The 27,032-nt window shown below is 35.7% G+C and overlaps 1 protein-coding gene and 1 long non-coding RNA gene across 3 annotated transcripts in view; both read right to left on the bottom strand.

Annotated features, from left to right (window-relative positions):
• The window catches only part of LOC310735791, a 174,310-nt gene that overhangs the window by 57,065 nt on the left and 90,213 nt on the right, over positions 1-27,032 (bottom strand). The gene's annotated exons all lie outside the window — the stretch shown is intronic.
• Positions 380-17,631, bottom strand: bmal1b (basic helix-loop-helix ARNT like 1b). 2 transcript variants are annotated; one of them, XM_083558858.1, is made up of 19 exons: positions 17,513-17,631; positions 16,597-16,850; positions 10,352-10,410; positions 10,094-10,241; positions 9,594-9,632; positions 9,457-9,495; positions 9,107-9,264; positions 6,507-6,586; positions 6,332-6,424; positions 6,073-6,190; positions 5,661-5,810; positions 5,140-5,386; positions 3,763-3,869; positions 3,432-3,582; positions 2,675-2,760; positions 2,177-2,285; positions 1,929-2,022; positions 1,719-1,812; positions 380-1,527 (listed from the first exon to the last, which is right to left on the bottom strand). In XM_083558858.1, the coding sequence occupies exons 3-19, from the start codon at positions 10,362-10,364 to the stop codon at positions 1,367-1,369; spliced, it is 1,887 nt and encodes a 628-aa protein (XP_083414984.1). In that variant the 5' UTR covers positions 10,365-10,410; positions 16,597-16,850; positions 17,513-17,631; the 3' UTR covers positions 380-1,366. The 2 variants fall into 2 exon arrangements, with proteins under 2 accessions (XP_083414984.1, XP_083414983.1); XM_083558857.1 differs by lacking the exon at positions 17,513-17,631 and adding an exon at positions 17,060-17,139.

Here is a 27,032-nt window from a genome sequence, read left to right as displayed (position 1 = left end):
ATGAAGCAGTGGTCAAGACATGGTCATAAGTAATTGAGGAGATTATTAGTCTTAACAATCAACGGTAAATGGGAGCCACATAATCAGTGTTGGTGGTCATCTTGCAGCCTGAAATTGAAATATTTTGTGTGAGAACAAATAATTTATAGAGGAGCCTGAGAAATTTGTATAACCTTGTCATATGTTCAGGAACAATCTGATGTTATTTATTCCAGGGGAGGATTCAGCAACTAATGAGTATAATAGCTGTAATATAAACTACAAATGATTTCAAAACCAGTTGTTTGCAAAAGAAAAACTTTAGTACATAAGAAAATGAGTTAAAATAAGGCAGTGCAGTAATGTTGGGGTTGCCTGTATAATAACCATATAGATATAATTTCTGAATCATTAACACTTTTTTTATTTAAAAAATATATCACAGCTCAAACAATACACATACATACAATTTCTGAAAAACCTCATACACCCACAGGCCACTTTTATAGGAACACCTGTAACTATGCAATCATCCATTTAACCAATCATGTAACAGTAACACAATGCATAAAATAATGAAGATACCAGATAATCAACCAGGAACAGGTATGTGAGGCTACAGTATTCACAGATTTGCTTCAGTTTTTCAAGCCCAAATTCCTGTATTTGGCTGATTGGAACAGAACTCAATGTGGTCGTTTGCTGCTGTACTCCAGTGCCATTAAGGTTCATTGCTGCTTTGAGAATGTTCATTTTCAAAAGCATTATTAAAAAGAAATTTCATTGAATATGCTCCAATATGTTTTTCTGCTCATCTTGACTGTAAAGAGTGGTCATTTCAGTTACTGTGACCTTCCTGTCACCTTGAGCCAGTCTGGCAATTCTCGTTTATTTTTTTCTTTTCTAAACCGAACAGCTTATCTGGGACCAAGAACCAAGTCATTGTCAAAGGCTTTGGAATCACGTTTTTTTTTTTACCCTGTTGTAATATTTGAGGTGAGTAAAAACTGAAGCTCTCGATCTGCATCACTTTTGACTTTATGCTGCTAAAACATAATTGGCAAATGTGGAGATGTTCCTTTTATTGTGGTGGATAAGAGATTTCTGCATATAATTGTGCCAAAAAATACAACAAAGCCTGTGCAATGTAGACGAAAGTGGAGAATTCCAGGGTTCCACTCTCTAGGCGCATACAATTCCTGAAAGATGACTAGTGTTGCTGGGAAGTGTATATACCCATGTAATTGTACAATATTAACACTTTCAATTTTATTTGTGTGTGAGGCTTTATGGAAAAACATAGGCCTGATGATGGACAGATTGATAAAGCAGAGCGCTGCTCCCTCTTTCTTGTTCTAATACCTCCCCTGAATGTGATACTCTACTCTCACAGAGGCCATGGCAGATCACTAAAATCCACAGGCCCTCCAAGTCCTGCGTCAGCCTCCAGAAGACTCATGATGACGGCCATGGCCGCCTCATCGTTACTAGGGCTGCTGGAGCCAGGATCGTCCATGATGTCCCCGATGCTGATGTGAGAATTATCACCTGCAGGAGACCAGCAAAGTGGTGTGACTACACTTATGATGTAAAAATAATGTATAGAAACAGAAGCAGTTCTGGAAATTCCAGTCTTTCTGAACTGGCAAATGATTAATGCTTTCAGGAAAAAAAACTATGCATATTTCTGTACTTTCTCGTCACTGTAAAAGCATGAAAACTATCGTGTTTAAACTTACTTAAAAGTGAGTTGTTAGAGTAAGGGTATCCTATGGAATCCTGGCCTGATACCATCCCCACTGAAGGAATGTCTGGAGTTCCACCATTCTGAATCTGGTCAGTTAAAAAATACAACCAGAAAAATGTATTCATATTTTCTGTACATATATATATTTTGTATGTATATCATGTATATTTTTGAAATCACATTAGTTAAGCCACACTCTTACCTTCTTGCCCCCAGGAGATGAAGTATCTGGAGGAGGTGTGCTGTTAATATTCAGTGGGCTCGAGCCACAGCTAGAGGGCGACGAGCCTCTTATCCTGTTAATCACAATTTAGCATCAGCAGGCTTGTGTGCAACTATATCCACTTAAATTCCAATGTTTTTCTATTCCAATAGCAGTGCCAGTTTTTATTTATTCAAGAAACTCAAAACAACATTTTTACACCTCACAGTGGATGGCGAGCAGCTCACCTCTGGATTTCCATAACCTCGTCTGCGATCATACGGCCGATCTTGCCCGCTCCAGCTCTTGTGCCTCCAGGAATGCCAGGCACTGTCTGCAGAGCCCGTTTTCCAGAACCTGGAATTAATTAGTTGTAATTTAACACAATATTTTTTCCAGACATAACCGCCTCCTCTGGAGATAAGAAGTCTCTTTTGTAATGTTTTTCTAATAGATTTTCATATAACAAATTTTCTCTTAAATAAAATGCAAATAACGTCTCTAATTGTCTCTTAATTTTCAAACATTTGTATTACAATGCTTATTTAATAAAATAAGTTTGGCTCCCTTGCAGTGTAGATAAATATACTGAAATGTACTGTAAATGATACATATGTAAACAAGTATATTTAAAGAATTTCACAAGAGTGCTCTCTCGATTATTTTGCACTTTGATTATAAAAATATATTTCCACTGAGGCAGAAAAGACAACTTGGGAAGCAAAATGTGTGTTCCATTGCCTCACCATCAGCTGTGAGGACACTGTCCATGCTCTGGGGGGAGGCAGTGAGCTGAAGATAGCTGGGATCAGCTCCATCGCGTGTGGCAGCCCTGAAAAACCAACAGCAGCAGCTCTTCAATGATCTTGTAAGCTTGACCGTTTGCCTACTTTCTGCTTTGTAATCTAACATGCCTAACTGGCTTTCTATTTCAACAAGTCTGGTTTAGCTGCATGACTGATGACATGATAGCACGAAGGTACAGGCATTAAGCAGATGCAGGTTTGATTTTTATTTTATACGTGTTGTAAAAAAAGAGACCAAGTCACTTTTTGTTTGTTTAATAAAAAAAAGAACCAACAATGACTGGTTCTATTGTTATACTGAGAGAACAGCATAATCCTTGTTACAAAAGTGTTTTTAGAGAACCTGAAGTTAATAATTCAAAACATGCAGCATATCATGTTACATAACTAACATTGTGATGTGTTGTTTCTCTTTTATACAATTAAATCTGAACTTGCTATATGACTTTAAAAGTCCATTGTGATGTATTGGATAAAAACTGTTAAATTAAATTGCTGCTGACTTTCTCAGGTTGACCAGCATCTCTGCATTGTATAGCACTGACTTCCAAACAATTCTTAATGTTGGCTTATTTCTGTCATTTAGCTTTTCTAAATACCTAAAACAAATATAGATTACACTATGACACATTTTGCTCTCATACAGTCCCTAAGACTAGAACAAACATCCATTTAATATAGGACATGGATTACTTACGAGACGATTGTGTTTGTTGCGACTATGTACTCGACCTCCTTGGTCCAAGGGTTCATGAAACTGAACCAACGACTTCTCAGCGTGATGAAGGAGCCATCTTTAACCTTAAACTTGTAACAGTTAGTGTTGATTTTATCTCGCATCTGCAGCACTGAAAAGAGAACAAACAACATCAGAGATCACTACTAATTTTAAAAAGTTTTTTACGTCTATATATACTGTATATCTATATGTACTGTGCATGTTTGTGTATCATACTGTAAAACGTGTGTGTTAATGTATATTTATATGATTGATTTTTTTTTTCTCAAATCAAATTTCTGACAGTTACCTTGTCTGTGACATTCAGCGAGGTGTCCAATGTCATCCTGATGAAAATACTCATAAAAAGATGTCCCCAGCAGCTCCTGGGGCAGATAGGCGAGAATGGCAGTGGCCCTGGAATGATACAAATAAAGAAACAAAAATAAAATTACATGCTTATATATGTGAGGTCAGGAAAACAGCAGTTTTTAGAAGTATATATATTGTAGTAGAATTTCTCAACATTTGTGGCAGTGGAAGCTTATTGGTTAAGGCATTGGGCTTTGGTTTAAAAGGTCATGAGTTCAAATCCCAGACAGCTCAAATCCACTCCCCTGTTCACGTGTATGTATGAGGAAAAAATTGAAGTCGCTCTGGATTAGGGCGTTTGCCAAATGCTGTAAACGTAAACATTTGACTGTGCAAAGAGTTTCTTCCAGGCCACATAAAAATCCATCAATGTCCAAATGCTTTAATGACACACAAAAGAAAACAGTAGCGCAAAGTAAAAGAAATGTTTTATTTATACAAAAGTATTGGGACACCTGACTTTTCTAACCATATGTGGTTCTGCCATAAAAACTGTTAATTTAAACATATTCCCAAAAGAGTAAAGTTTATTAAAACAGCAATGTGGAACAGGATGTTCAAAAAGAACATACCGTAATTTCCGGACTATAAAGCGGACATATATAAGCCGCACCCACTGAATTTACAAATATTTTTATTTTTAACATAAATAAGCCGCACCTGTCTATAAGCTGCAGGTGTCTACACTAATGTACTTTACACAGGCTTTAACGAAAGACACATTACACACAGTGTAACGGGTGAAATATGTTGCGCTTCCTTTAGGAGCATAGCGGTATTTTGGGAATAGGCTGCCGCTGCATTTTTCCTATATTACTGCGTGTGTGGAGACTGAGGATTATGTCCTTATTATTTTTTGATGCTGATTTCTAAGTTTCTTTGACTAACCCGTAACGCTGTTGCCAAGAAAAATAAAAAAGCACAAGTTTTGGAAACCTGTCTGTGCTTATATGATTTCTGTTGCAACTGGAGTTAGCGAGTTTGCTTTTAATTTTAGTATGCTTAATTATGCAAGCTATTTCATAAATGAAAGATCTGGATTCGATTTCAAATTAAACATACTGTATAAGCCATGAAATATGTACATTGTACATGATTTTATAGAAGCTAAAAGCATTTTTTAAGCATGACACAAAGCTATGTGTATAAAACTCCTTGAAAAAGTTGCAGATAAAAAAAAAAAAAAAAAGTCTCACTTTAATGCAGAATTTACACATTAGGGTGTGGTTGCAGTATGTGTATATCAATTGGCTCACCCAGTTAGACAAAAACCAGCATTTTTGGATTAATCACACTGAACATCTGTTCCACTCACCTCTGGTCAACAAAAACGAACTTGCCGTCAATGGCATGGCGCGAGACATACTCGGTTGGTTTGACACGGATGTCGCCGTTCATTGGCTGAGGGATGATGTGGGGGTGGAGACGGCCGATGGCCACCAGGCAGCTCAGATTGCAACCTTCGTTATCGGGTTCATTGTCCTCATCCAAACCCTTCTGCATGGGTGGCCAGCTCTTCAGATAGCCAGTGCTGTGGATGGTGCAGAAGCTTTTGCGGTCGGCTGTAGAAGACGCGATATATGGCTTATATATATCATATATAGTCAATGAGAATGTAGTTTTTTTGTAGTTTACATTTTTCCTAATAAATGCAAAAGCAATTATTTTGTTTCAAAGGTAACATTATGTGTAAGTAATTCATTTAAAAGATCAGTTTCTGTGACTAGACCTCAAATTGGATTTTAAAAGAAACATATATGTCACTTATATTTTAAAGCACAGTTTTTGTTGTAACTGTTTCAAGAAGAGGTTTAAGCATCACAAATGTTGTCTCACCTTTCTTTTTAGAGCATGTAGAGGTGAAGTCCTTGTCCTCCATTTTGATGAGAGGTCTGTTACTTTTCATTCTGCAAAAGAAGGAGCGGCGGGCCCCTGAGCATAGCCTGGAAGGCCCTGGTGTGATGTCTGTTTTTACTGGTAGCCCAGCTAAAAGACAATCACACACACACACACACACACACACACACACACACACACACACACACACACACACACACACACACACACAATGACTTTTACTATGACATGGCTATCAATCAAAATTTATAATATTTATGTAATGCAATGCAACACTAGCACTACATTACATATATATTTATGAGGTTGTGACATTCTGGCTGTACCATGACTTTTTAACCCCCCTCCCCAACTCTATAGTGGCCAAAAGGAAATGTGTATTTCAACATACTTTTGGCATCTATGAGTCGCTCCCTTGGCACAGAGTCAGATGAGGACAGCTGCTCCTTGACTTTGGCAATGTCCTTAGGATGCAAATAATCAAACAAGCTCTGGCCAATCAGGTCATTCTGCCAGAGGACAGAAGGTTACAAGGGTGAGCTGGGAGTCTCATATAATGCAGGCTTGCCCTCATATTCTCTACACAAACACGATTTTACTGTTAAATAAAAACAATATATGTCATACCATGCCTAAGCAGGTGAACTCACTTGGCTGTAATTCAGGATTTTGTACACAGACTCCGAAACAAAAAGAATTTTTCCCCGATCGCAGCCGACCACGAAGAGGAAACCATCAGCAGCCTGTAGGTCCGAAATGAAAATATAATCAAAACCCAAAATCCAAACAAAGACAGATTTAAGCTTATAAAACAGTGATACATACCCTCAGTATCAAGTGTTTCAGTTCATCATCTGACAGAAATGCTGGTTTATAGTTAGCTTCAGTGTAAGGGTTTGCAGCACCTTGTGGACCAATATAATAAATAACATTTAGAGCAGTGCATAATAAATATGTAAGACATAAAACAGGTGATGGAGTGTACTGCTACTGCAAAAAAATCAATTATAAATATCTAATCTTCTTAGAATTTTTCTATGTTAGAAATATAAGTCCTTGTTACTATGCTCTGATGCCTTCTAGAAAAAAACAAAAACAAACTTCATCATATCATTGATTACACACTTAAATGTGGAGAATCCTCTATAAAAATAAAAGTCTTCAGTTAGCTATAATATATTACAATAATTAATAAAATATTAAGACAAATGTACAAAAATAAAGTGGTGATTTGGCTGTCAAAGAAAATGATTCAGATTTCAACAGTGCTGTGGAATAACACAGAACAATCACTGCTTGCTAAGAAATCATTGTACAAGTATACTGCAAAAAAGTCATCTTAGCAAATGAATTATCTGAAATATAATCAGATTTATCTAGTAATTCATATTGTATTCCACCAAATATTAGATAATTACCGTAATTTCTGGACTATTAAGCGCACCCATATATAAGCCGCACCCACTGAATATGATTTTTATTTTAAACATAAATAAGCCGCACCTGTCTATAAGCCGTGTCTACACTGAAACTAATTAACTTTACACAGGCTTTAATGAAAGACAGTGTCTGTTAAACGGTGTAACGGGTGAAATATGTTGTGGCTCCTTTAAGAGCAGAGCGGCATTTTGGAAATAGCCTGCCGCCGCATTTTTTCCGGTATTACTGCATGTGTGCAAGACCGAGGAATATGTCCTATTATTTTCTGATGCTCATTTCAAGTTTCTTTGACTAACCCATAACGCTGTTGCCAAGTAAAATAAAAAAGCACGAGATTTGGAAACCTGTCTGTGCTTATATGATTTCTGTTGCAACTGGAGTTAGCGAGCTGTCACTTGACCCAGACTCAACGCGTTACAACGGCTTGTATCTAAACAGTAGCCGACCAAGAAAGTCATTGTTCACTGTCTTCCTCCTTCCTTTTACAAATATTTCTCTCTGGAGTTTATCTTTTGGCATCGTCGTGCGTTTAAAAAAAAAACGTTTTTTATCCCGATGCCGTGCAGCTCAGAACACAGGTGAGGTGCCCTTTTTTTTGTTTCCGTTCGGAAATTTCATTGGCCTAATGTTATGTCGCTCAGTTTTTTGGCTTGAAGTTTGTGAAACCAGGAAAAACCCAGGAAAAATTAATAAATAAGCCGCTTCGTTGTTTAAGCCGCGAGGTTCAAAACGTGGGAAAAAAGTAGCGGCTTATAGACCTTATTTCACGCTTGTCATTTTATTCTTAATTTAGAAATATATACAGAAATAGCTAAACTAATTTGAGCTTTAAATGCAAACTTAATCCCCAAATACAGTTAATAATCTTATATTTGGTTTATTTTACTCTTATAAAAGAAAATACTAGATACACTTGACCATTTTCAATATATTTCTATATGCTATAAAGTAAGTTTTCCTGTGAAAACTTGTTATTTAGTCAGACATTTTGATGCAGATCTGAATGCTCATAAACAATGATCTATTAAAGTATAGGAGGTCTATACTAAACTACTGGCACTTGATTTGCATACCAATTTGCATTCTAATCAAGATATACACCCTTTTAAAAAAAACTAATATTTTTAAACATTCCTGACAATTTGTATTCTCGTGCTGTTGAGCTCAACCTGCCTTAAGCCATACTTCTGCTGCCAGCTGCCTGGTGTGATCCTGACACATTTCTCTTTGAGTCAGTGCCAAATCCTGACAAAAAATTTCTGCTTTGATTCTCCACCAGACCTGACTGATCAATTTTAATGTTCTGATCCAGCTCTGTTTCATGTTTCCCTTCTTTCTTCATTGCTGGGAGCATTCTGCACTTGTGCTTCATCTATGATAATTGTAGATAATCACATTTGAAAACCTAAAATACTTGTTCCTCCTGAAAACATTATTATGTAAAATACCTCCCTGCTTGAATTGATAAATGTACCTTAATACCATACACTTGCACCTCCTGTGTATTGTTCTTCAATCATAACGGTTGCCTTATATTGATTTCAAAGTTCTATGAATAATATAAAAAACATCCATATTCTTTCAATACATTTACTACTGTTCACTTTTTCCGTCTACCCCTAATGATTCATCATCTGCTAGTTACATTTAAGGCATTTGGTAAATGCCCTTATTCAGAGCTACTTCTCAATTATTCTTATTTATACAAATGAGTAATTAAGGGTAACGGGCCTTCCTTAAGGACCCAGAAATGAATATTTGGTAGTGCAAGGATTTAACTCACAACTTTCCAATCAGAAGGCCACTGACCACTTGACCACCACTTGCCAATGTCTGCTTTCTCTCAAGCTGTTACCCTTATTTCAACTCAGAGAGTTTTTTTTTTTTATGGCCACCCTTTTCTCTGGCTCACTAATTACAGGTCTACATCTATGTCTCTAAGCAGCATTTCTCAAATGAGTAAGAGCACTGCTAGTCATTTTTACCTCGTAACGTTTTCATGTGCTGGACAGCCATGCGCAATACAGTCAGTTTGTCCAGTTTGCGTGACATGGCGTTGCAGGTAGGCACTAATGAAGCCAGCTCGTCAATAAAGCTGTTCATTTTGTCCCTGCGTCGTTTCTCAATCTGACTGTGAGCCTCCCTACCAAGAGCACAAGAATAAGATTTACATGTATGAAGCAACAGAGCCTCATGATACAGACAATATAAGACAATGAAGTGTCAGAAAAATCTACTTTTACTCATCAGAATTTGAATAGAATTTATAATTGACAGGAATAATTCATTCTGCTATGCAATATTGTTTAAATGAGTGAAGATGCAGAAATGCTACCTGGCATTCTTTATCCGCCCATGTTGATCAATACAATCCCTGTTAAAACAGAAATAAGATCAATGTGTAAAAAAAGAAAATTTACTATAAGTTTCTTAATGTATCACGTTAAAATGTGTTACCCGTGTTATTGTTACCTTCCAATTTGCTTGTCCTTGTCCATTTCCATACTGTCCCTTAAAAAATGATAAAGTATAAAGCTGAAGCGATTGATTCAGTTAACGATTATTTTAAAAATGTGAGTGTATTGGGGAAAAGGTTAAAAACGACTTAATAGCACATCATTTTGTGAATTTGCATGCAACCATTTATTGCAAATACTATAATGGTTCATTTTACAGATCTGTAACACAAAGCATAAAAAAGATATACATGAACCATAGTTGCTATGAACATTTCTATGATCATAGAAATTTGCTTTACAGAAGTTTCACAGCATTAAACTCTATATATGACTGAATTAATGTGTATTTATTTAATTAATAAAAAAATATCTAACAAATAAAACATGGTACATGCCATACTAAGAAAATGACATTGGTAACAGGTGGTTGTTAACATGAATATGTTGATGAGTTCAGCAGTGTATGCAAAAAACAACATGACATACAGGAATGTAATTCTGAGTTAGGCTTACTGGTAGTCAGTGGAGCTGCCTTTCCTCTTGCGGGTGTAGTCCATAGAGGACATGCTGATGGAACTAGTGATGAGCTCAGTGGAGCTGGGAGACATGAACTCATTCATTGTAGAGGAGATGTCCATTCTCTGGTCTGCCATGAGATCATCTGCAAAAAAATAAAAAATAAAAAAACTCCTATCGAAATTGTCTAATAACTGAAGCACTGAACTGAAGAACAATAGAAATGGCATCATAAAAATTGCTTTCACAACTCACCACAAAGATTCATAAGGACTGTCCTACTTAGACCATTTCATGAAATCTTTGGCTGTAAACTGCAAGGAAAGAAGGCTCAAGTAAAACAGTGGGCATGATGTTTAAAGACAGAGTGAAAGTACATTTAATAGCAATATAAGCCTGTAGCCCAACCATAAGTAGAGTAAATGGCATAGGCATTAATGCTATTGAGGCATATCAAGATAAATCAAAATATATATAATTATACATTTTTAAAAACACAATTTTTTTTTTATTTTAAGTTTTAACATTAGGAAAATTGTCAAATAAGAAACAAACTGTGGTGTAATTCAATAAGACAAAAAAAATTACATTGATAAATTGGAAAAGAAAATTGTACCATACAGAAAAAAGCACCCCCCCCCTCCCCCCTCAGGTGACTTTCCAAACACTGGAGATGCCACCCATAAACACTCAATCAATAACACCAAATTAGCAAATCGCTTCATCAAATCAGCAAAAACACACTCCAAATGTTTACGTGTAATGTTCAAGATACAAATCCCCATGATATGGATGTTACTATAGAAACTAGATCCAATTAAAATCAGCACATTAATACCAACCTGAGATTCACTTTATAGGCAGAGCTACTGTCAGAGCTGTTGTTATAGAAACACCTTCCAACCAATCATCTAATTTTGTATAAAAAAAAAATCTCCAAAGGTTTAACACAAGTGACCTTGACATTTCAAAAGGAGTTTATTGCATACTATTAGCTAACGCTTTATTCTCACATATAAGACTTGATTGATCTGCTTTATTAAAGGCCTCAGGAAGGCATGTGAAATGCAGGTTATGAACTGCTGTCAGACTCATCTGCAGTGAGTCATCTCAGCATTGATTTTTAGTGTCCTATTTCCCATTTACTCCCTCGATATGTCACAGCCAATCCAGATCAGACTGAGCATCACGGTTTCACAACAGTGAGTTAGAGATATAAGGTCCTTAGTGCACACAGATGAATGATTTCCTCCCTGTGACTCACCCTTTTTTACATTAGATCACTAGATATCAAATTCACTGTAAAACCTGAAAATACAGTAGGTGTAGTTTCCGGTACTATACGGCTGCAAATGTACTTCACTATCACCACATGAATATGTTTGCCTGCATCACAGATGCACTTGCATATCTAATATACATCTGGATGATTAAAGGAGGCGAGCCAATACACATCTGTCCATCTGTTTTCCATGTTCAACTGTAATGCTTAGCAAATCAAATCACAGGAAGGTTAAACAGACTACGGCGCTATGCTATGCTTTGAAACGTTTTATCATCGTTTAAAAACCATCAACGTACATTAAAAAAACTGTACTATTCTAAAAAGTCCAAAAGACTGTAAATCAAAGCAGAACTTTAAAAAAATGTAATCAATACCAAATACATTAAGAAAATCCTGTCATGTTTAATAAGTAAATCTTACTTATTTAAAATATTAAATGAATGTGGACTAAATAGATGGACACACTATATGGACAAATGTGTCCATATAGTTTCTTAGTATGGCATGTGATGATCACAAATGCTGAGCTTATAAAACTAGGAGCTACTAACCATATAGACTGTATAAGACTGCAGAAAGAACATCACCTATAATCTTATACTCCAGTGCTCATGTTAGTTCTCACTCTCCAGTGTTCTGTATTGTTGAAAGATTTATGATCAAACTCTTGATGTTACCCAAATGAGGATGGGTTCCGCTTTTGAGTCTGGTTCCTCTCAAGGTTTCTTCCTCATAACATCTAAGGGAGTTTTTCCTTGCCACAGTCGCCACGGCTGCTCATCAGGGATAACTACACACCCTTCACCTTAACTGTTGATTTGTGTAAAGCTGCTTTGAGACAATGTCTGTTGTGAAAAGCACTATACAAATAAACTTGACTTGACTTGACTTGACAAGCATATGGACACCTGATCATAAGATTTGTATGTGCTTTTTGAACATCCCATTCCACATAACCACAAATGGCTAGAAAATCCAGTGTTCTAATACTGTTTTACTGTTTTTTTAATTACATAGTTCTAGCATTGCTTCAAATCTTAAATATGACCTGATTTCATCAACTGCATGACCGATGATGATGATTTTTATAGCTTATATACTGTGTAGTAGCAGAGGATCTTTGGCAAAGACAAATGAAGATCGGCTCTTTATCACACTCGTTCTTACACAAATCTCCATCTTTCTTAAGCAAAAGCAAATTAACTAACAAATTTTCCTTCGAGTATTTGTTTAATCATTACCCATTATTCATTATCTAATCACATCTGCTGAGAGACTTTAGGCTCTGAGACTCTTATCATATTAGAACTGGCTCTGGAGGCCTGTCGGGTAACAGGAAGTATTTTAAAAATGAATTTATAACAGCAGTCATATTCTAGTGAATAATAGAATACAGGTGAATATGATGTGCGAGTCAAATTATCCAACATTACAGCCCTGCTAGTGAAGCAAAAATTGACAAAAGAGGCTGCTTGAATTAGCAGTAAGGAAATAAAAGCCAGCAAGGTGGAAATAAACCAAAAATGAAAGAGCGGAAAAGCAAAGCCTGGGAGAATGTAGGACAGATAGATAATTTGCTTTTTTATTTTAAAGGCTAACCTAAAGTCTAACCTAGCTGCTAATATATATTATATATGTGCTAAATATATAATATATTTCTTATAAAACATATAAACAAATTTAACCTCCATAATTTGACTTTATGAAAAACAAAAATTCTCATGTGTTATTAACAAAAACTCTGTATTATTCAATAACTACAGTGAAACTAATAAGAAATTAAGGGAGTTTTTTTTTTTTTTTTTTTTTTTTTTAAATTTTTGGGTTGTGAGATTAAATCAGTAGTCTTAGAATGCTTAATGTGATGAGCTCACTAGTATCTGAATTAGTGCCACTGCTACTAAAAGCCAGTCAATAAAAAAAGTACTGGCAGTATCGAAAATCTATTTTACATGCAAAATCTCTTTTGCTATGAACAAGAACATCCTTATTACCTCAAATGATCCAACCACAAATGACTCAATATGCTGTTTTGGCATTTAAATAGTTTCTCTAGACGTAACATTGCTAATATTACACCGAAAGCTTGAACATAGTAATTTTCTCTAATTGTAGCTTTAATCTTCATCTGATAACCCATTATTGTACAGTCTAATATAGAATTCAACCAAGGTTTTATTTATGCAAACTTTGTGTGCACTGTGACAAGTCAAAATATTAAAAGACTGATGTCATCCTGCAACCTTAACCTGACTTCTACATTACATACAGCCATCTATAATGTTAAGTTGTAACAAACTAAATCAAAACGTGTAATTATCCATGTTCCAACCCTTAGTGTTGCCTCTCAACAAATGCAACCAGGTACAAAACTTACAGATAGAACACAGTCATGAAGCTTGCTAACTGTTGTATTAAATACAAAGCTAGAGCAAAAAAGACATGAAACATTAACATAACTTTGTCTACACATATTGTGCCTTACACAGATCTGCACTAATATTTCCACATACATGTATGTGTATTTATATCAGCTTATGCACATTTTTTATTGTCATAGCCTTAACTCTTTAACTGCAATAGTCTTATAACAATTTACTTGTTCACTTATAACTATTTACTTGCCCATTTTTCACTGCTATAGCCTTTTTAGTTATTTGCTGTACATATATTTTCTCTCACACACACACACACACACACACACACACACACACACACACACACACAATATATATATATATATATATATATATATAGATAGATAGATAGATAGATAGATAGATAGATAGATAGATAGATAGATAGATAGATAGATAGATAGATAGATAGATAGTATATTAATTACATGCTGTACATATACTGTACTTACATATTTATCTGCACTTGTCAATTTGCACAATTACTACTATTTGCACATTTGGTAGATGCTAAACTGCATTTTGTTGTACCTGTACTAAGCAATGACAAAAATCAATCTATCCATCCATCCATAAATGAAATAAACTGTAATACCAATGGTAATATTTTAAACTGCAGTGCCATTTAGGAGATGCAGCAGAATGATGAGAATGACATGATGGATGAGTAAGGCAAGATGATGAGTAAGACAGAATGAATAACAGATTTACAGATGGAGCACTGAGATTGAAGTCAGAGGGCAGCCACTTCTACAGCTACAAATCCGTATACATTTATGCAAGCATGTCTGCACAGAAAATTGATGTGTGTAATTGGGAATTGTGTGGCATGAGAAATATTCATCTCTTGATGGGATCTATTGATGTATTATTCAATTTATAAAGAATTAACCACAGTTCTCTTGCTTCAGAAATGCACTAAATTAACATTTTACTTAACTAAACTATATAATTTTTCCCAAAGAGAATAGTGTCCTTTTTATCTGCTATTCTATTCTACCACTAAGTCCACTCGCTTGGATTTATAAAGATACGCCAAGCTTTCTGTCTTCAGGCACAAACTTTTCACTCAATTCTATAAATCCTAGCACAGATTTGCTTGGTAGATGTGTATACATACTTTGAAATCAGATTAAAAAAAAATCTATACAATTCCTGTGCAGGGCTGTGTAGTCTTAGTTATAGTCCTGTGTTTAGGTCTATGTTGTTTTAGTTCATCCTGTGTGTAGGTCAGTGTAGGTTTAGTTATTCATGTGTAGGTCTGTGTAGACTTTGTAAGTCTATGTAATCTTAGCTAGTCCTGTGTGTAGGTCTGTCTCATTTTAGTTAAGTCTTGCATAGGTATGTGTCGTTCAAGTTAGTCCTGTGTGTAGGTCTGTCTCATTTTAGTTAAGTCTTGCATAGGTATGTGCAGTCTTAGTTAATCCTGTGTGTAGGTCTGTGTAGTATTAGATAAGTTCTGTCTAGTCTCATGTGGTTCTATGTTGTTTTACCTGGTACCAGGAAACAGAAAAAATGTTGTTTAATTTCATTGTCCCACTGTATATGTTTTGATATGACAATAAATGGCACTTGACTTGACAAAAAGCACATTAACATACTGTTTGTATTAAAGAATTGTATCAATGAAAAATAAAATGTGCATGTTCAACTAAAATCATCCCTTATTGTGCAAAATTATGATTTCTTTATATAGCATTATATGATGTTGGTGTTTTTAGGACATAAACTTATGTTAATTGGAAACAAATCCCTTAAAATATTACCCTGTACACTTAAGATTTCAAATTTTGGTTAAGGTTAACATCATCCATCCTAGTCATAGAAATGCTGGGGTTTCTCTGTGAGCTCTTTTTGGGGCAGCCAGTTATGTTTGTCATCCCACACTGCTGGCAGATGTTATCCAAATGTCATCATACACTGCTCCTGGTGGAACACCAAACATAAGGCAGGAATACAGTCTCGATATAACTCTGGACCTTCATTCTACATGTTTTCAGGAGGTAACCAAAGAATCTGGAGAAAACAGATTTGAGAAGAACAAACTCTACACGAGCTCAGGACGGAACCATCGTGATTAAATATTTTTGTCGTATCGCCCACCACTAGCATGGCCACACCCACTCTTCTAGTGCTGATCCGATTTTAGGGCTTGGCATTGATTTTTACCCAAATGACCATAACACAAATCGGGCAACCTTTATGTATGAAAATACAGGAGCTACTTTGCTATACTACTGCACCAGGACGTGTTAAGAATATAATAATCATCAGCCTACGCGTGGGTCTCGTTGATCGTTTGTATTTTATATAAAAGCAAGTGTAAACAAAATCGGCAGCGACATCAACAACAACAAAGACAAACAAGACCAGGAACAATCAGGTTTCTTCCTGGAGAATCTAAAATGCTGGACTGACTAACACACACACACACACACACACACACACACACACACACACACACACACACACACACACACACACACACACGTATATCTATAATGTGAACAGTCAGTGACTGATAGTGGCTCCGTCAAAAATGCGCATATCTGTAAAACACTGCGCAGAAGGGTGTACAGCTGTCAAGACGTGACTCATTATTTCCCCAATTTATCCAGTACGGCTATTTTTGTGTATTAAATCCCAATCACACCTGTTAAGGCTTTCAAACTTGCACACATGACGTTATAAGTCGGATCTACAGCTCATCATTACCAAATCTTGACAAACGACTTAAAATCATAAACGTAAATACAAAGCTTAATACTGTTTTTGATTTGTTTTTAAGTCGTACTCACATGAAGAAGGCAGAGAAGGCACATATGTAGTCACTGTAACATGGACGGCGGAGGACGGTACATATTTACACTGACCTACTTTTTCCTCGTTCGCCTTGAATAACCAGCGCGCCACTAACCTACTTACAGACCAATCCTGTGGCAGTACAGAGCAAGCCTTGGGCTGGCTGACCAATCAGAGAGCGGGTTATGGCTGCTGCAGCCAATAGCGTCGCGAGGATCAGGAACGCGTCTGATGGGTTCGTGGCTCACGTCTGAACATAAATACAACCAAGAGGTGAACAGCGGAAAGTAAAGGCGTTCACAGAGAACACGTAAGAGAGGAGAGGAAATACAATGCAGATCAGGATCAAGGCATTGAGTGGCGTGTTTAAGATTTTAGACATGGCGTAGCAAAGACTGTGCAAAGGCACCACATAATAATAGTGGAAAGAAAATAATTGTATTGATATATTACTAAAACCTTATTTCCTTCAGAGCTGCTCTATAGCTTGAATAATGGGGCAGTTATAACCTTATCAATCAGGGACCCTCTACAGTTGTGGCACTAACTTTGCATATGCACAGTAGCATCCTCTACTGGTTTGCAATAGAACAGCAGCTGAATCACTCAGCTCTGAGAAATTCATTCCACAATTTTCATCTGGAGAATTGTTTTGAAATATGATGTATTCGTGTCTCACGTCATAACATAAATACAAACAGGCGCAAGAGCTGAACAGCGAAAAGTAAAGGAGTTTACAGAGGACACGCAAACAAACAAAAAAGGAGTTAATAAACAAATGTTAAAGAAAATAGAAATTCAATGCAGAAACGCCAGTCACAAGTGGCGTGATCAAGATTTTAGACATGGAATAGACGTTACCACCTAATAATTGTGCACTGGTGAAATGTGATTATATACTACTTATGATACCATATTTCCTTCGGAGCTGCTATATAGCTCCTGGGGGAGAATGGGGTCAGTTATAACCCTATCAGTCAGAGACCCCTACAGTTGTGGCATTAACTTTGCACATGCTCAGTAGCATCCCCTGCCGGCCTGCAAAAGAACAGCGGTCGAATCACAGCTTTGAGGAAATCAAAATCAAGGCAGGTCTTGAGATGTGAAATGATTTGGAATTCATTTCACATTCATGTTATAATCCTCATCGCGAGAATTGTTTTGAAATCTGTGGGAAAATTTTGTTTATATTGTATGCAAATTATATCTCATTACTGTCTAGAGATTACTAGTTCATTCTCTAGTGGCATTATTAATCAACAATAAAGATAAGCTGGGTAACTAGCATATCAGGTTTAAGATTGTTGGTAAAAGCATAGCTGTGGTTTTGTATTTTACAAGGATGGAAATGAGGGAGAGTCCCGGAGACTGGGTGCGGAAATGAATTTCAAGGGAGTTCCAGGTCAAACTGGCAATTTTCTTTGTTAAATTTGAAAGCATTCTATCTATTATTAACTTTTTTTTCTTCTGAAAACTATACATAAACATGCAAGTTTTGCACATAAGTGCACTGAGGATATTTTGTATGGCGTGTTGACTTTCGTGTTAGGCCATAATACCTACAGGCTGCATCCAATTGCAAAGCTTCTCTATAAGCATGCATCCTCACAAGACCAACCAAGCCACCGTGGGTAAGTTAAGTCTTACCAGAGCTAAAATTCTTGACAAAAAAATAGTTACTTTGACAGATAGCAAAAACTTGGTATGGATAAAAATGATGTGTATGCTTGCATGCATGCATGTATCTGAAATAATCTAATAAATAATTTATGTAATCGATAGTGACTGCACTTATTTATATTTATTTTCATAGCATGCTAAATATTATATCCACAGCTATGGGGGTCTACACGTTAATAAGGCATTATCTTAATTTTCTGCAGGTTTGCACTGTTTACTTTTGCTTGATTTATATTGTAATATTATAATGTTGCACCACATGGGGGCATCAGAGTAACATGTAAAATATAATTTAAAAAATCCCTGATCAGGCCCCTGACCTGCAAGTCCTACAGTATATTCAAACGTCAACAAATAACACACCAGGATTATTAGGACGTAGCTTGAAAAAATGTCCTCTGTTCTGTCAGGTAGGGTCACAAATACATATTTTTGGCATATAAATATATATACCCTTGACAGTGCATATCCTTTATAGGATAAAGCATATTTTCCTTGTACTGTATACTCTAGGCCACTGGCATTATCCTCACCTTCCACAAGAACCCATGTGGTTAGTCCTAATTACAGAGCAGTCTTTATTTAATATAGTCTTATACTGTGACTATACTTGAAGCATTCTGGTGAACAGTGAAATGACAATCTTCAGGTAGACCCACTGTATTCTGTATAGTAACAATCATTTGTAATGATTTCTCTCTTTTCTTTATTTCCATTTCACCTGTGCACACTACCTTCATATATGTTGACTTTATTAGGAAATGTTTGCCCATTCATTCATGGTGTTGTCATGCAGACACAGGTTAAGAGCTGCAGATAATGTTAACAGTGAACATCCAAATTACGATTGATTTATGTGACTTTTATATATATATATATATATATATATATATATATATATATATATATATATATATATATATATATATATATATATATATATATATATACAGTGACTGTGATTTCCAAAAATAATCCATCACTCTACAATATTCCTTTGAAGAAAACTAGCTAATGCTGTGGGAGTTAATGCTACTTTTACAGTGATAAAATATCAGAGAGAACAAAACACCAAGGATACTTTTCAAATCAACAAAGGTCAAAACATGTGTGTAAGTGTGATCCCTTTTCTGCTCTTTTCAGCATTACAGCCCACTGCAGCCTCTGAGAAACAATGTCCAGACTTCTATTAAACAGAGCAAACACAACATCCTAGCTCCCAAAGGCCCCTTTATCTCTCTGCACCATTTATCACACAGATGGTGAATGTGTGGCTTTATACATCTATCGCAGTGAATTATGTGACATATCAAGACTTATAGTTCTGTCTTTATAATTACTACGATTTGAACTAAATACATATATACCCTTGACAATATATATATTCATGACAGGTTAATGCCGTTTTCCTGTATAAGTGGGGCCTTTGAGATTATATTAATACAGTAATCTCCTGCTTTACCGCGGTATCTCGCGCCCCCGGTTTATCGCAGAATTATATTTGCCTTGTTAACTAATTTGTTTATCTGATTTCACGGTCTCTCGCAGATAGCACGATAAACCAAAAGATTAATGGGGAATTGTTTTTATGGATTTATATCTTAATATAATGAAATTTATTAATACAAATATCATTAATGATTATAAAATAAAGTAAAATGTTAATACAGTACAGTACTGTATACATAAAATAGCATTTTTGGGGTGGCATTAGTTTTTTGGAGTGGCATTATGTTGTTTTTTCGTTTATTGCAGGCGGTTTTGGAATGTACCCACCGCGACAAAACAGGTCATTACTGTAGTCTATATATAATACAATGTTATACTATGGCATAAAAGGTTAGGCGGTGACACTATATTCTGGTGAACAGTGGAATGATAGTATTGTAATACATTTAGGTAATAAAAAAAAAAAAAAACTAAGTTAATGAGTGATCATTTATTTAGTTGTTTTTTACCTATGATCAAATGACATACAGAGTAAAGACAGGAAAAGATTTTATTAATTTCTTCCAAAATATAATGAGCAAAACAAATAAACAAATATGTCTCTTCTGGTTTGTTTATGGAGTTTAGGAATACTGTGATTGTTGGATATTGGTGATTGGTGCTGTGTCTCATCTTCTTACAGCTTATTTTTTTTCAGGAAAAAACTTGTTTTTCTTCCAAGCCTAGTAACAGAATGTCTGCAAGGCCATACAAATATATGTGTGAATGCGGTGGGCCATGGAAAAGCTCAGGATGACAAGGCCAAACACATGAGTCACACAGAACATGCAAACTGACTAATTCAGAAAACAGCAAAGAAAATTTATCTAAATACAGTAATATAGAATGCAACGCTCACTTCAGAAATCTTTTGTAATGCTCATGTGCCTGGAAAGCAAAGGTATGGATGATGTCATAATGAGTGTTACAGAAGCTAACCAATCAGAAAATTTATCAAAGTTTACTTAATGCATAATTTCTTTATTTTTTCATTCCTTCTACATTAACTTATTCATTTCTTCCTGGAATTTTGTATTTCCAGCTGTCACCTGATGATATAACGAGTCCCATATCCTACCAATCATAAGCTGCTTTCTTTCTTTCTTTCTTTCTTTCTTTCTTTCTTTCTTTCTTTCTTAAGAGACATTGAAGTTGGACATAAAATGCTAAAGAATCCATAGTGCTAGTGGCTAGCCACTTCCTGTTTAATGGCTAACGGTAGCGCTTTTGATTTTTTAGCGTTTTAAAGCATGCGCAAAACAAATAATTGTATTTCCAGTACAGTGTGAGTAGCCACAGGGACACTGCAATAACTTTGGTATTTTTTGTTCTTTTTATTAATTAATTATTTATTTATTTATTTATTTTTACCCCTGGAATTTTTGTGTAGGTTTTTTAAGTTTAATATAAAAAAACACTGCTTAAAGTGAAAGGCAGAGACTAACTGTGATTAGAAACTTGTGATCTGCCACTTTATACGTTTCTGAGGAAACTTAGATGTTCCGAACGTATAAAGGATTGTATTCGCTACACATGCGTAACGGAACCGAAAACCCTGAACCGAAAAAAATCTCGGAATGAGTACATGTACCGTTGCACCCCTTTATTTAAACATAAAGTACTGGTTATTGCTTAACCAGTTTTAGAATTATTAATTAATTATTACTAAATTAAAAGTGTATGTTTACTGTATATAAAATGACTTGGCCACACAGTGTACATGGCATACCTGAGCTATTTAAAATAGGCTAGGTGTAAGAGAAAAGCTGTCCTTAAGAATAAACCAGTCACTTTATCCATCACATTCTCATCTTACAAGAGAACTGAATAAAAACTGTGGTTACATGGGAGAGTCAGGTTGTGTGACACTGCTCTTTGTGCAAAAGAAGGGTTTTGTGTGTGCAGCCTAGCATAAAGGGTGTGTTTGGCACAAAATGAGTTATAGCAGGATGTTTCACAATACAGTTCTTTGAAAGGTTGAGGGGTACTGATTGCTTTTTACGACTGCTTTTGACATTTGGTAGGATTTCCATTTGAGGAAAGAATAAAATGTCTTTATGTGTTTAGCAAACGTTGTTTTGTTGGCTTGTGTTCTGCTAAACTTACAGTTCATTACTGACAAATAGCTGGAGCTTTTATTTAATCCTAAAAGGAAAGTGAGGTGATATTACACTCATTATCAGTGAATAAAGAAAATGAATTGATGTAATAAGCATTGACAGGTAGATAATAGAAGATAAATACTTTTTTTCAATAATTTAACTGTCACTTTAATGAGAATAGTAATGCATATTTGATAGTTTTTCTATTCTAAAGTCTGTAAGCAAGGCATAAAACAAAAAATGGAAAACAGGAAGTCCCCATCCTGGGGATTTTCTCATAATAGAAAAATCCCTGGCTGTTACAAAGCATTGTCACACAAGATTCTTACCAAAGATATTAAACAAATGTCTCCTTACAAAAAGCTCCAACATATTCACAATAATAGAGATGCTTTGTAAATAACAATATATTTCCAACTGTTTTAGTCTATGTGAATAAATGATTAATGCAGGGATGAGTGCATTAATCTAAAGATGTGATTTGAGTCACAGCCAGCAGTTATCTTGGTTAAAGAAGCATTAAGTATTGATAATGTTTTATAAACTGTCAAATAAATGGGAGAGGGAAAAAAAAATATTTAAATGACAATTTCAGTGATATATGTTTACCAGCTATTTACAACTAATATCCAATGGATGATACAAAGTCTCTGTGCTGAGATGACAGTTAGGTGCAAACCTGAAAAGCAGAACATAAAGGAGACAGACTCATTAAACCAGCCAGTGAGGAATTTGCCAGAAAGGACCCTTTAGATTCCAGCAGATCTTCACTAGTGGGTTGCAAATTGCAAACAAAGAAAAATCTAACAAAGAATCTAACAAAGAAAATCTGTATTTTTTATAAAATATTTAAAACATATATCCATAAACCAAATTACTAAAATGCTTGTTCTGATTCTAGACTTTAGGGAAAACGTTTTAACATGAAACTGTGCGTAGTTTTGTGTTAATCACCAATTTTCCCCTCATCAAGTTTGCATACACTGATGCTAAGTCAACAAAAATTAGGTGTTTCTTATAAAACAGCTTCATAGCAGAATTAAGGACAACTAACTACATTATTTAAAAAAAAAACCAAACAGAACAAGGAGAATCTTAAAATAGTTTTAATGTTCACTGTGTAGTTTTGTTGGTAAAAATTCTCTCAGGTACAGTTGTAGCTGAGCTAACAAAATTTTTATTAAAAAGGAGTCTTCTTTCAGTACCTCGGACAATTTCTTACATATGGATTAAGTCCAAAAAAAAAGATGCAATCTTAAACCAGAAATGCAGGAATTTTCAAATGATTAGTTTAAAAGTTTATCTGAACAGCTATGGCAACGTTTGGCATCGCTTCAACTTATTATTCTTGGTGTAACTTGACTCCTAGGTAACATCTCCTTTTACCTTGTAGCATAATCTTTCACCCTCTGCTAATCCCTGGAATGTGTCACTTTGTGTTGTTGTGTCTCGTAGTTCACAATCTTGGCTGCTCGGTCACTAATGAAGGCAGGGCCTTGAGAGAGACTTTTATTAAAAACTGAACAAAACTTCCACAGTTCTGCAGGGTGCCAATCAGCCACGACAATGTTCTGACCCGCTCAAGTACACTTCACCCAAATCAGTGGCTGTATTGGGGCGTGCTGAGCTGGGGGGACACATTCCCTGCACGGGGTGCAGGAGTGCCGAGAGACGAAGGGCTCGATGGAGTGTCTGGTAAAGAAAGTCTCCATCTAATTAGAGCATGATCAACAGTATTTCCCACAGAACTAGTAGGAGTCAGAATGATTTGTGATATAACATAGGAAAAATTGTTTAGGTTTTTATAAGTTTACATGACATTATTGAATTACTTAGTCACAGCTTTGGTGGTTAGGAGGACACCAGTGTGGACTTTAATCCTGTTCATGGACAGGTATAAAGGCAGCCACAAGAAGGCCTCTTGCTCTGAGAATCATTAATGCATAGCAGGAGAGGTGTGGTATTGTAAAACTTTTCACCTAAAGAATGCAATAGGCCATCAAAGGGTGATTATTAATAGTTTTAACAATCAGATTATCTGTTTGGGGTAGGATTTTTCCTAGTGCATTTCCCCCATTTAAGCACATGGTACATAGTTATGAAGAAATAAGTTATAACAATGAGAATAATTATGTAATGGATAAATATCAAACTCTTGTAATCTGTACTCCAGACTCTCTGGGACATTAACCAGGAGAAAGCAATCATTTATGATGGATAAATGCGATTACTTTTTTTTCCTAAAGATGGCCATTTTAAATCATTTCAATATTAAGAGTTGTAAACATATGCAATACACATATTTGTATTAGCAATCCCTTGCCTACAAGTTTCTTCAAACAGATAAATATCAATCTGTTTATCTGTTGACCCAATATCAAACCTCCACTTTATCTCCAAGATTCTAGAAAAGGTTGAAGCACAGCGGTTATATTTACACCAACTTAGCAATAGCATTTTTGAAATGTATCAGTCAGGATTTAGGTCTTATCATAGTATAGAGACAGCGCTGGTTAAAGTGGAAAAATGCATTGCTATTGGCCTCTGATCAAGGTTGTGTCTCCTTAGTTGTTTTGTTCGACCTTAGTGCAGCTTTTGACAATATTGATCATAATAGTCTCCTTGCTAAACTAGAAAAAGTTGGAATAAAGGAAACAGCTCTATCCTGGCTTAGGTCTTATTTGACTGATCGCTATCAATTTGTTGATTTTAAATGGTGAGTTCTCCACACGCTCTGAGGTAAAGTTTGGTGTTCCACAAGGATCTGTCTTAGGGCCACTGCTTTTTCCCTTTATATATGCTGCCTCTGGGTGAAATTATATGTTAACATGATATTTGCTTCCCTTGCTATGCTGATGATACACAGTTGTATATTTCAGCAAAGCCAGATGAGCGAGATCAGCTTATCAATGTTGAGGGGTGTGTAAAGGACATTAGACAGTGGATACTTGATAACTTCCTTCTGCTCAGCTCGGATAAGATGGAAGTACTTTTAATAGGTCCACATGCAGCTAGAAGTAAACTCTATGATTACGTAGCATTTTTAGATGGTCTTTCTGTCTCAGTACAGTAGTTAAAGAACTTGGTGTAATTATTGACTCTAGTCTTTCTTTTGAGGTTCATGTAAATAACATTACCAGGACAGCCTTCTTTCACCATAGAAATATTGCTAAAGTTACAGGATGCAGAAAAAATAGTTCATGCTTTTGTTTCATAGATTAGGCTACTGTAATGCTTTACTGTCTGGGTTTTCAAGTAAATGCATAAATAAATTTCAGTTACTCCAGAATGCAGCAGCAAGAGTCCTCACTAGATCTAGGAAATATGACTACATCACCTTTAATCAGTGGCTCCCGATAAAATCTCACATTGATTAAAAAAATTCTACTATTGACACACTAAGTATCTGATTAAACTTCTGTGCTATTATGATCTAATCAAATAATGAAGATATATCAGGGGGCAGAGCTTTCTTTTATAAAGGCCCACAGTTATGGAACAGCCTTTCAATTAGTTTTCAGGACTCAGACACAGTCTCAGTGTTCAAGTCGAGGCTGAAAACATGTTTATTTAGCCAAACCTTTTATCGGTAGGTTTTTCTTTGGTAAAGTAGCAGATCTGAAGGGATCATGGACATAAAGTGTTCCGTGAACTGGGATATTTGTATGCTGTTATCCCATCACTCTCACATGTTCACTCAGTTTTGTTGACGGTGGTGTGGTTGGCCATCTCATCCCAGAAATCCCTCATATTTGTATTACCTTCTGGATCTCCCTTTTAGTTATGCCATAGCTAGTCTTGCCGGAGTCCTCAACTTCTCAATGTCTTTAACTTATATACAACAATAAGAATACTTAATAATCTATTTCCTGTTACCCCTCTTCTCTCTTTTTCTCTCTCTCTTGCTCTCTCTCTCTCTCTCTCTCTTTCCCTTGGTCAGGTTAAACATGCTTCTGAGGTATCAGTGACAAGTGTTCTTGCCCCTCTCCTTGGATCTGCCTGCTTCGTCCTTGCCTGCCTTTGAATGGTGTTCTGTTTAATTGAAAGCCACTCTGTGCAGATGGGGATGGTTGGGGAAAACAAAGATGGTAACACAGTGGACATTTAGTGCCACCCAGATGAGGATGGGTTCCCGCTTGAGTCTGGTTCATCTCAATGTTTCTTCCTTATGCCATCTCAGGGAGTTTTTCCTTGCCACAGTTGCCACCGGCTTGCTCATTAGGTACAAACGTACAATTATAAAGAACAATCTTGTTCATATTTAATTGCCACATTATCTGTGTAAAGCTGCTTTGAGACAATGTCTATTGTTAAAAGTGCTATACTAAAAAAAAAAATATTTAATTGAATTGTTGTCAAAATAATAATAAAAAACATATGGTTACTTTTGTATTTTGGCAAAATACAAAGTAATTGGTTAAGTAGAAAATTGTAATCTGTGTAAGAAATTTACCCTTTAAATCATTAAAGGTCAAAGTGATCTTAAATCTCCGTTATGCACATAGAAATGAGGTACAAGTAAGAACAAAAAAGAATGCAAAAAACATTGTTGCACAATTTTAGGGTCTACTGTGTGCATCCTTGCATCTTGTAATCTAAAAGGTGCCATTAATTATGGTTGAATGTGCATTTTACATTTGAGAAGCGATTCTTAAAAGCAATGCTATCCTTTTTTCTCCCCAAACATGACTGATAGTCTGGATTTCAAATCTTTTATCACTTTGGAAGAACTTTGTTAAACCTTGGAAACGATTTCTGCCAAAATAAATATCCAGTGCTTGATTAAGCTGATCCTACGCCAGAAAAACACCCAGGTTTCTGCAGTTTGCAGCTTCTCTAAACAGCCTCATTAATGAAAATAATTCAATCAGAAATACATCTGCTTTGAAAAGTTGAAGCTTTATATGTCCTAAATTATATTAAATTGCTTTAATTTATTAGTTCATTCAACTATCATACTATTATGCCTGAGGTAAAGGAAACTAACAATTCTTCTGGAATTACACACTGAAGAGGATTTTCCCGGAGTTACTGAGTAATTACGCCACTTGTTTTCTGACTAATGCTCACAGGTTTTGATCAATTACACACCACATATTTCAAAATCATTGGTTTTCTTACTGACAAATAACGAGTCAAAACAAATGCAGGCCCAGTCAAAA

This window comes from Silurus aristotelis (assembly GCF_946808225.1).
Source record: "Silurus aristotelis genome assembly, chromosome: 13".
Taxonomy (NCBI): domain Eukaryota; kingdom Metazoa; phylum Chordata; class Actinopteri; order Siluriformes; family Siluridae; genus Silurus; species Silurus aristotelis.
Note: the sequence above shows the minus strand (reverse complement) of the source record. Positions and strands in the feature narration are given on the sequence as shown.

What these genes read in the sequence shown, in the direction of transcription:
- bmal1b (XM_083558858.1), bottom strand. An exon ending in GCAACAAACACAATCGTCTC is followed by an intron (nt 2,761 to 3,431) that starts GTAAGTAATCCA and finishes TTGGTTTTTCAG; the next exon opens with GGCTGCCACACGCGATGGAG. An exon ending in CATCTCCTGGGGGCAAGAAG is followed by an intron (nt 1,813 to 1,928) that starts GTAAGAGTGTGG and finishes TTAACTGACCAG; the next exon opens with ATTCAGAATGGTGGAACTCC.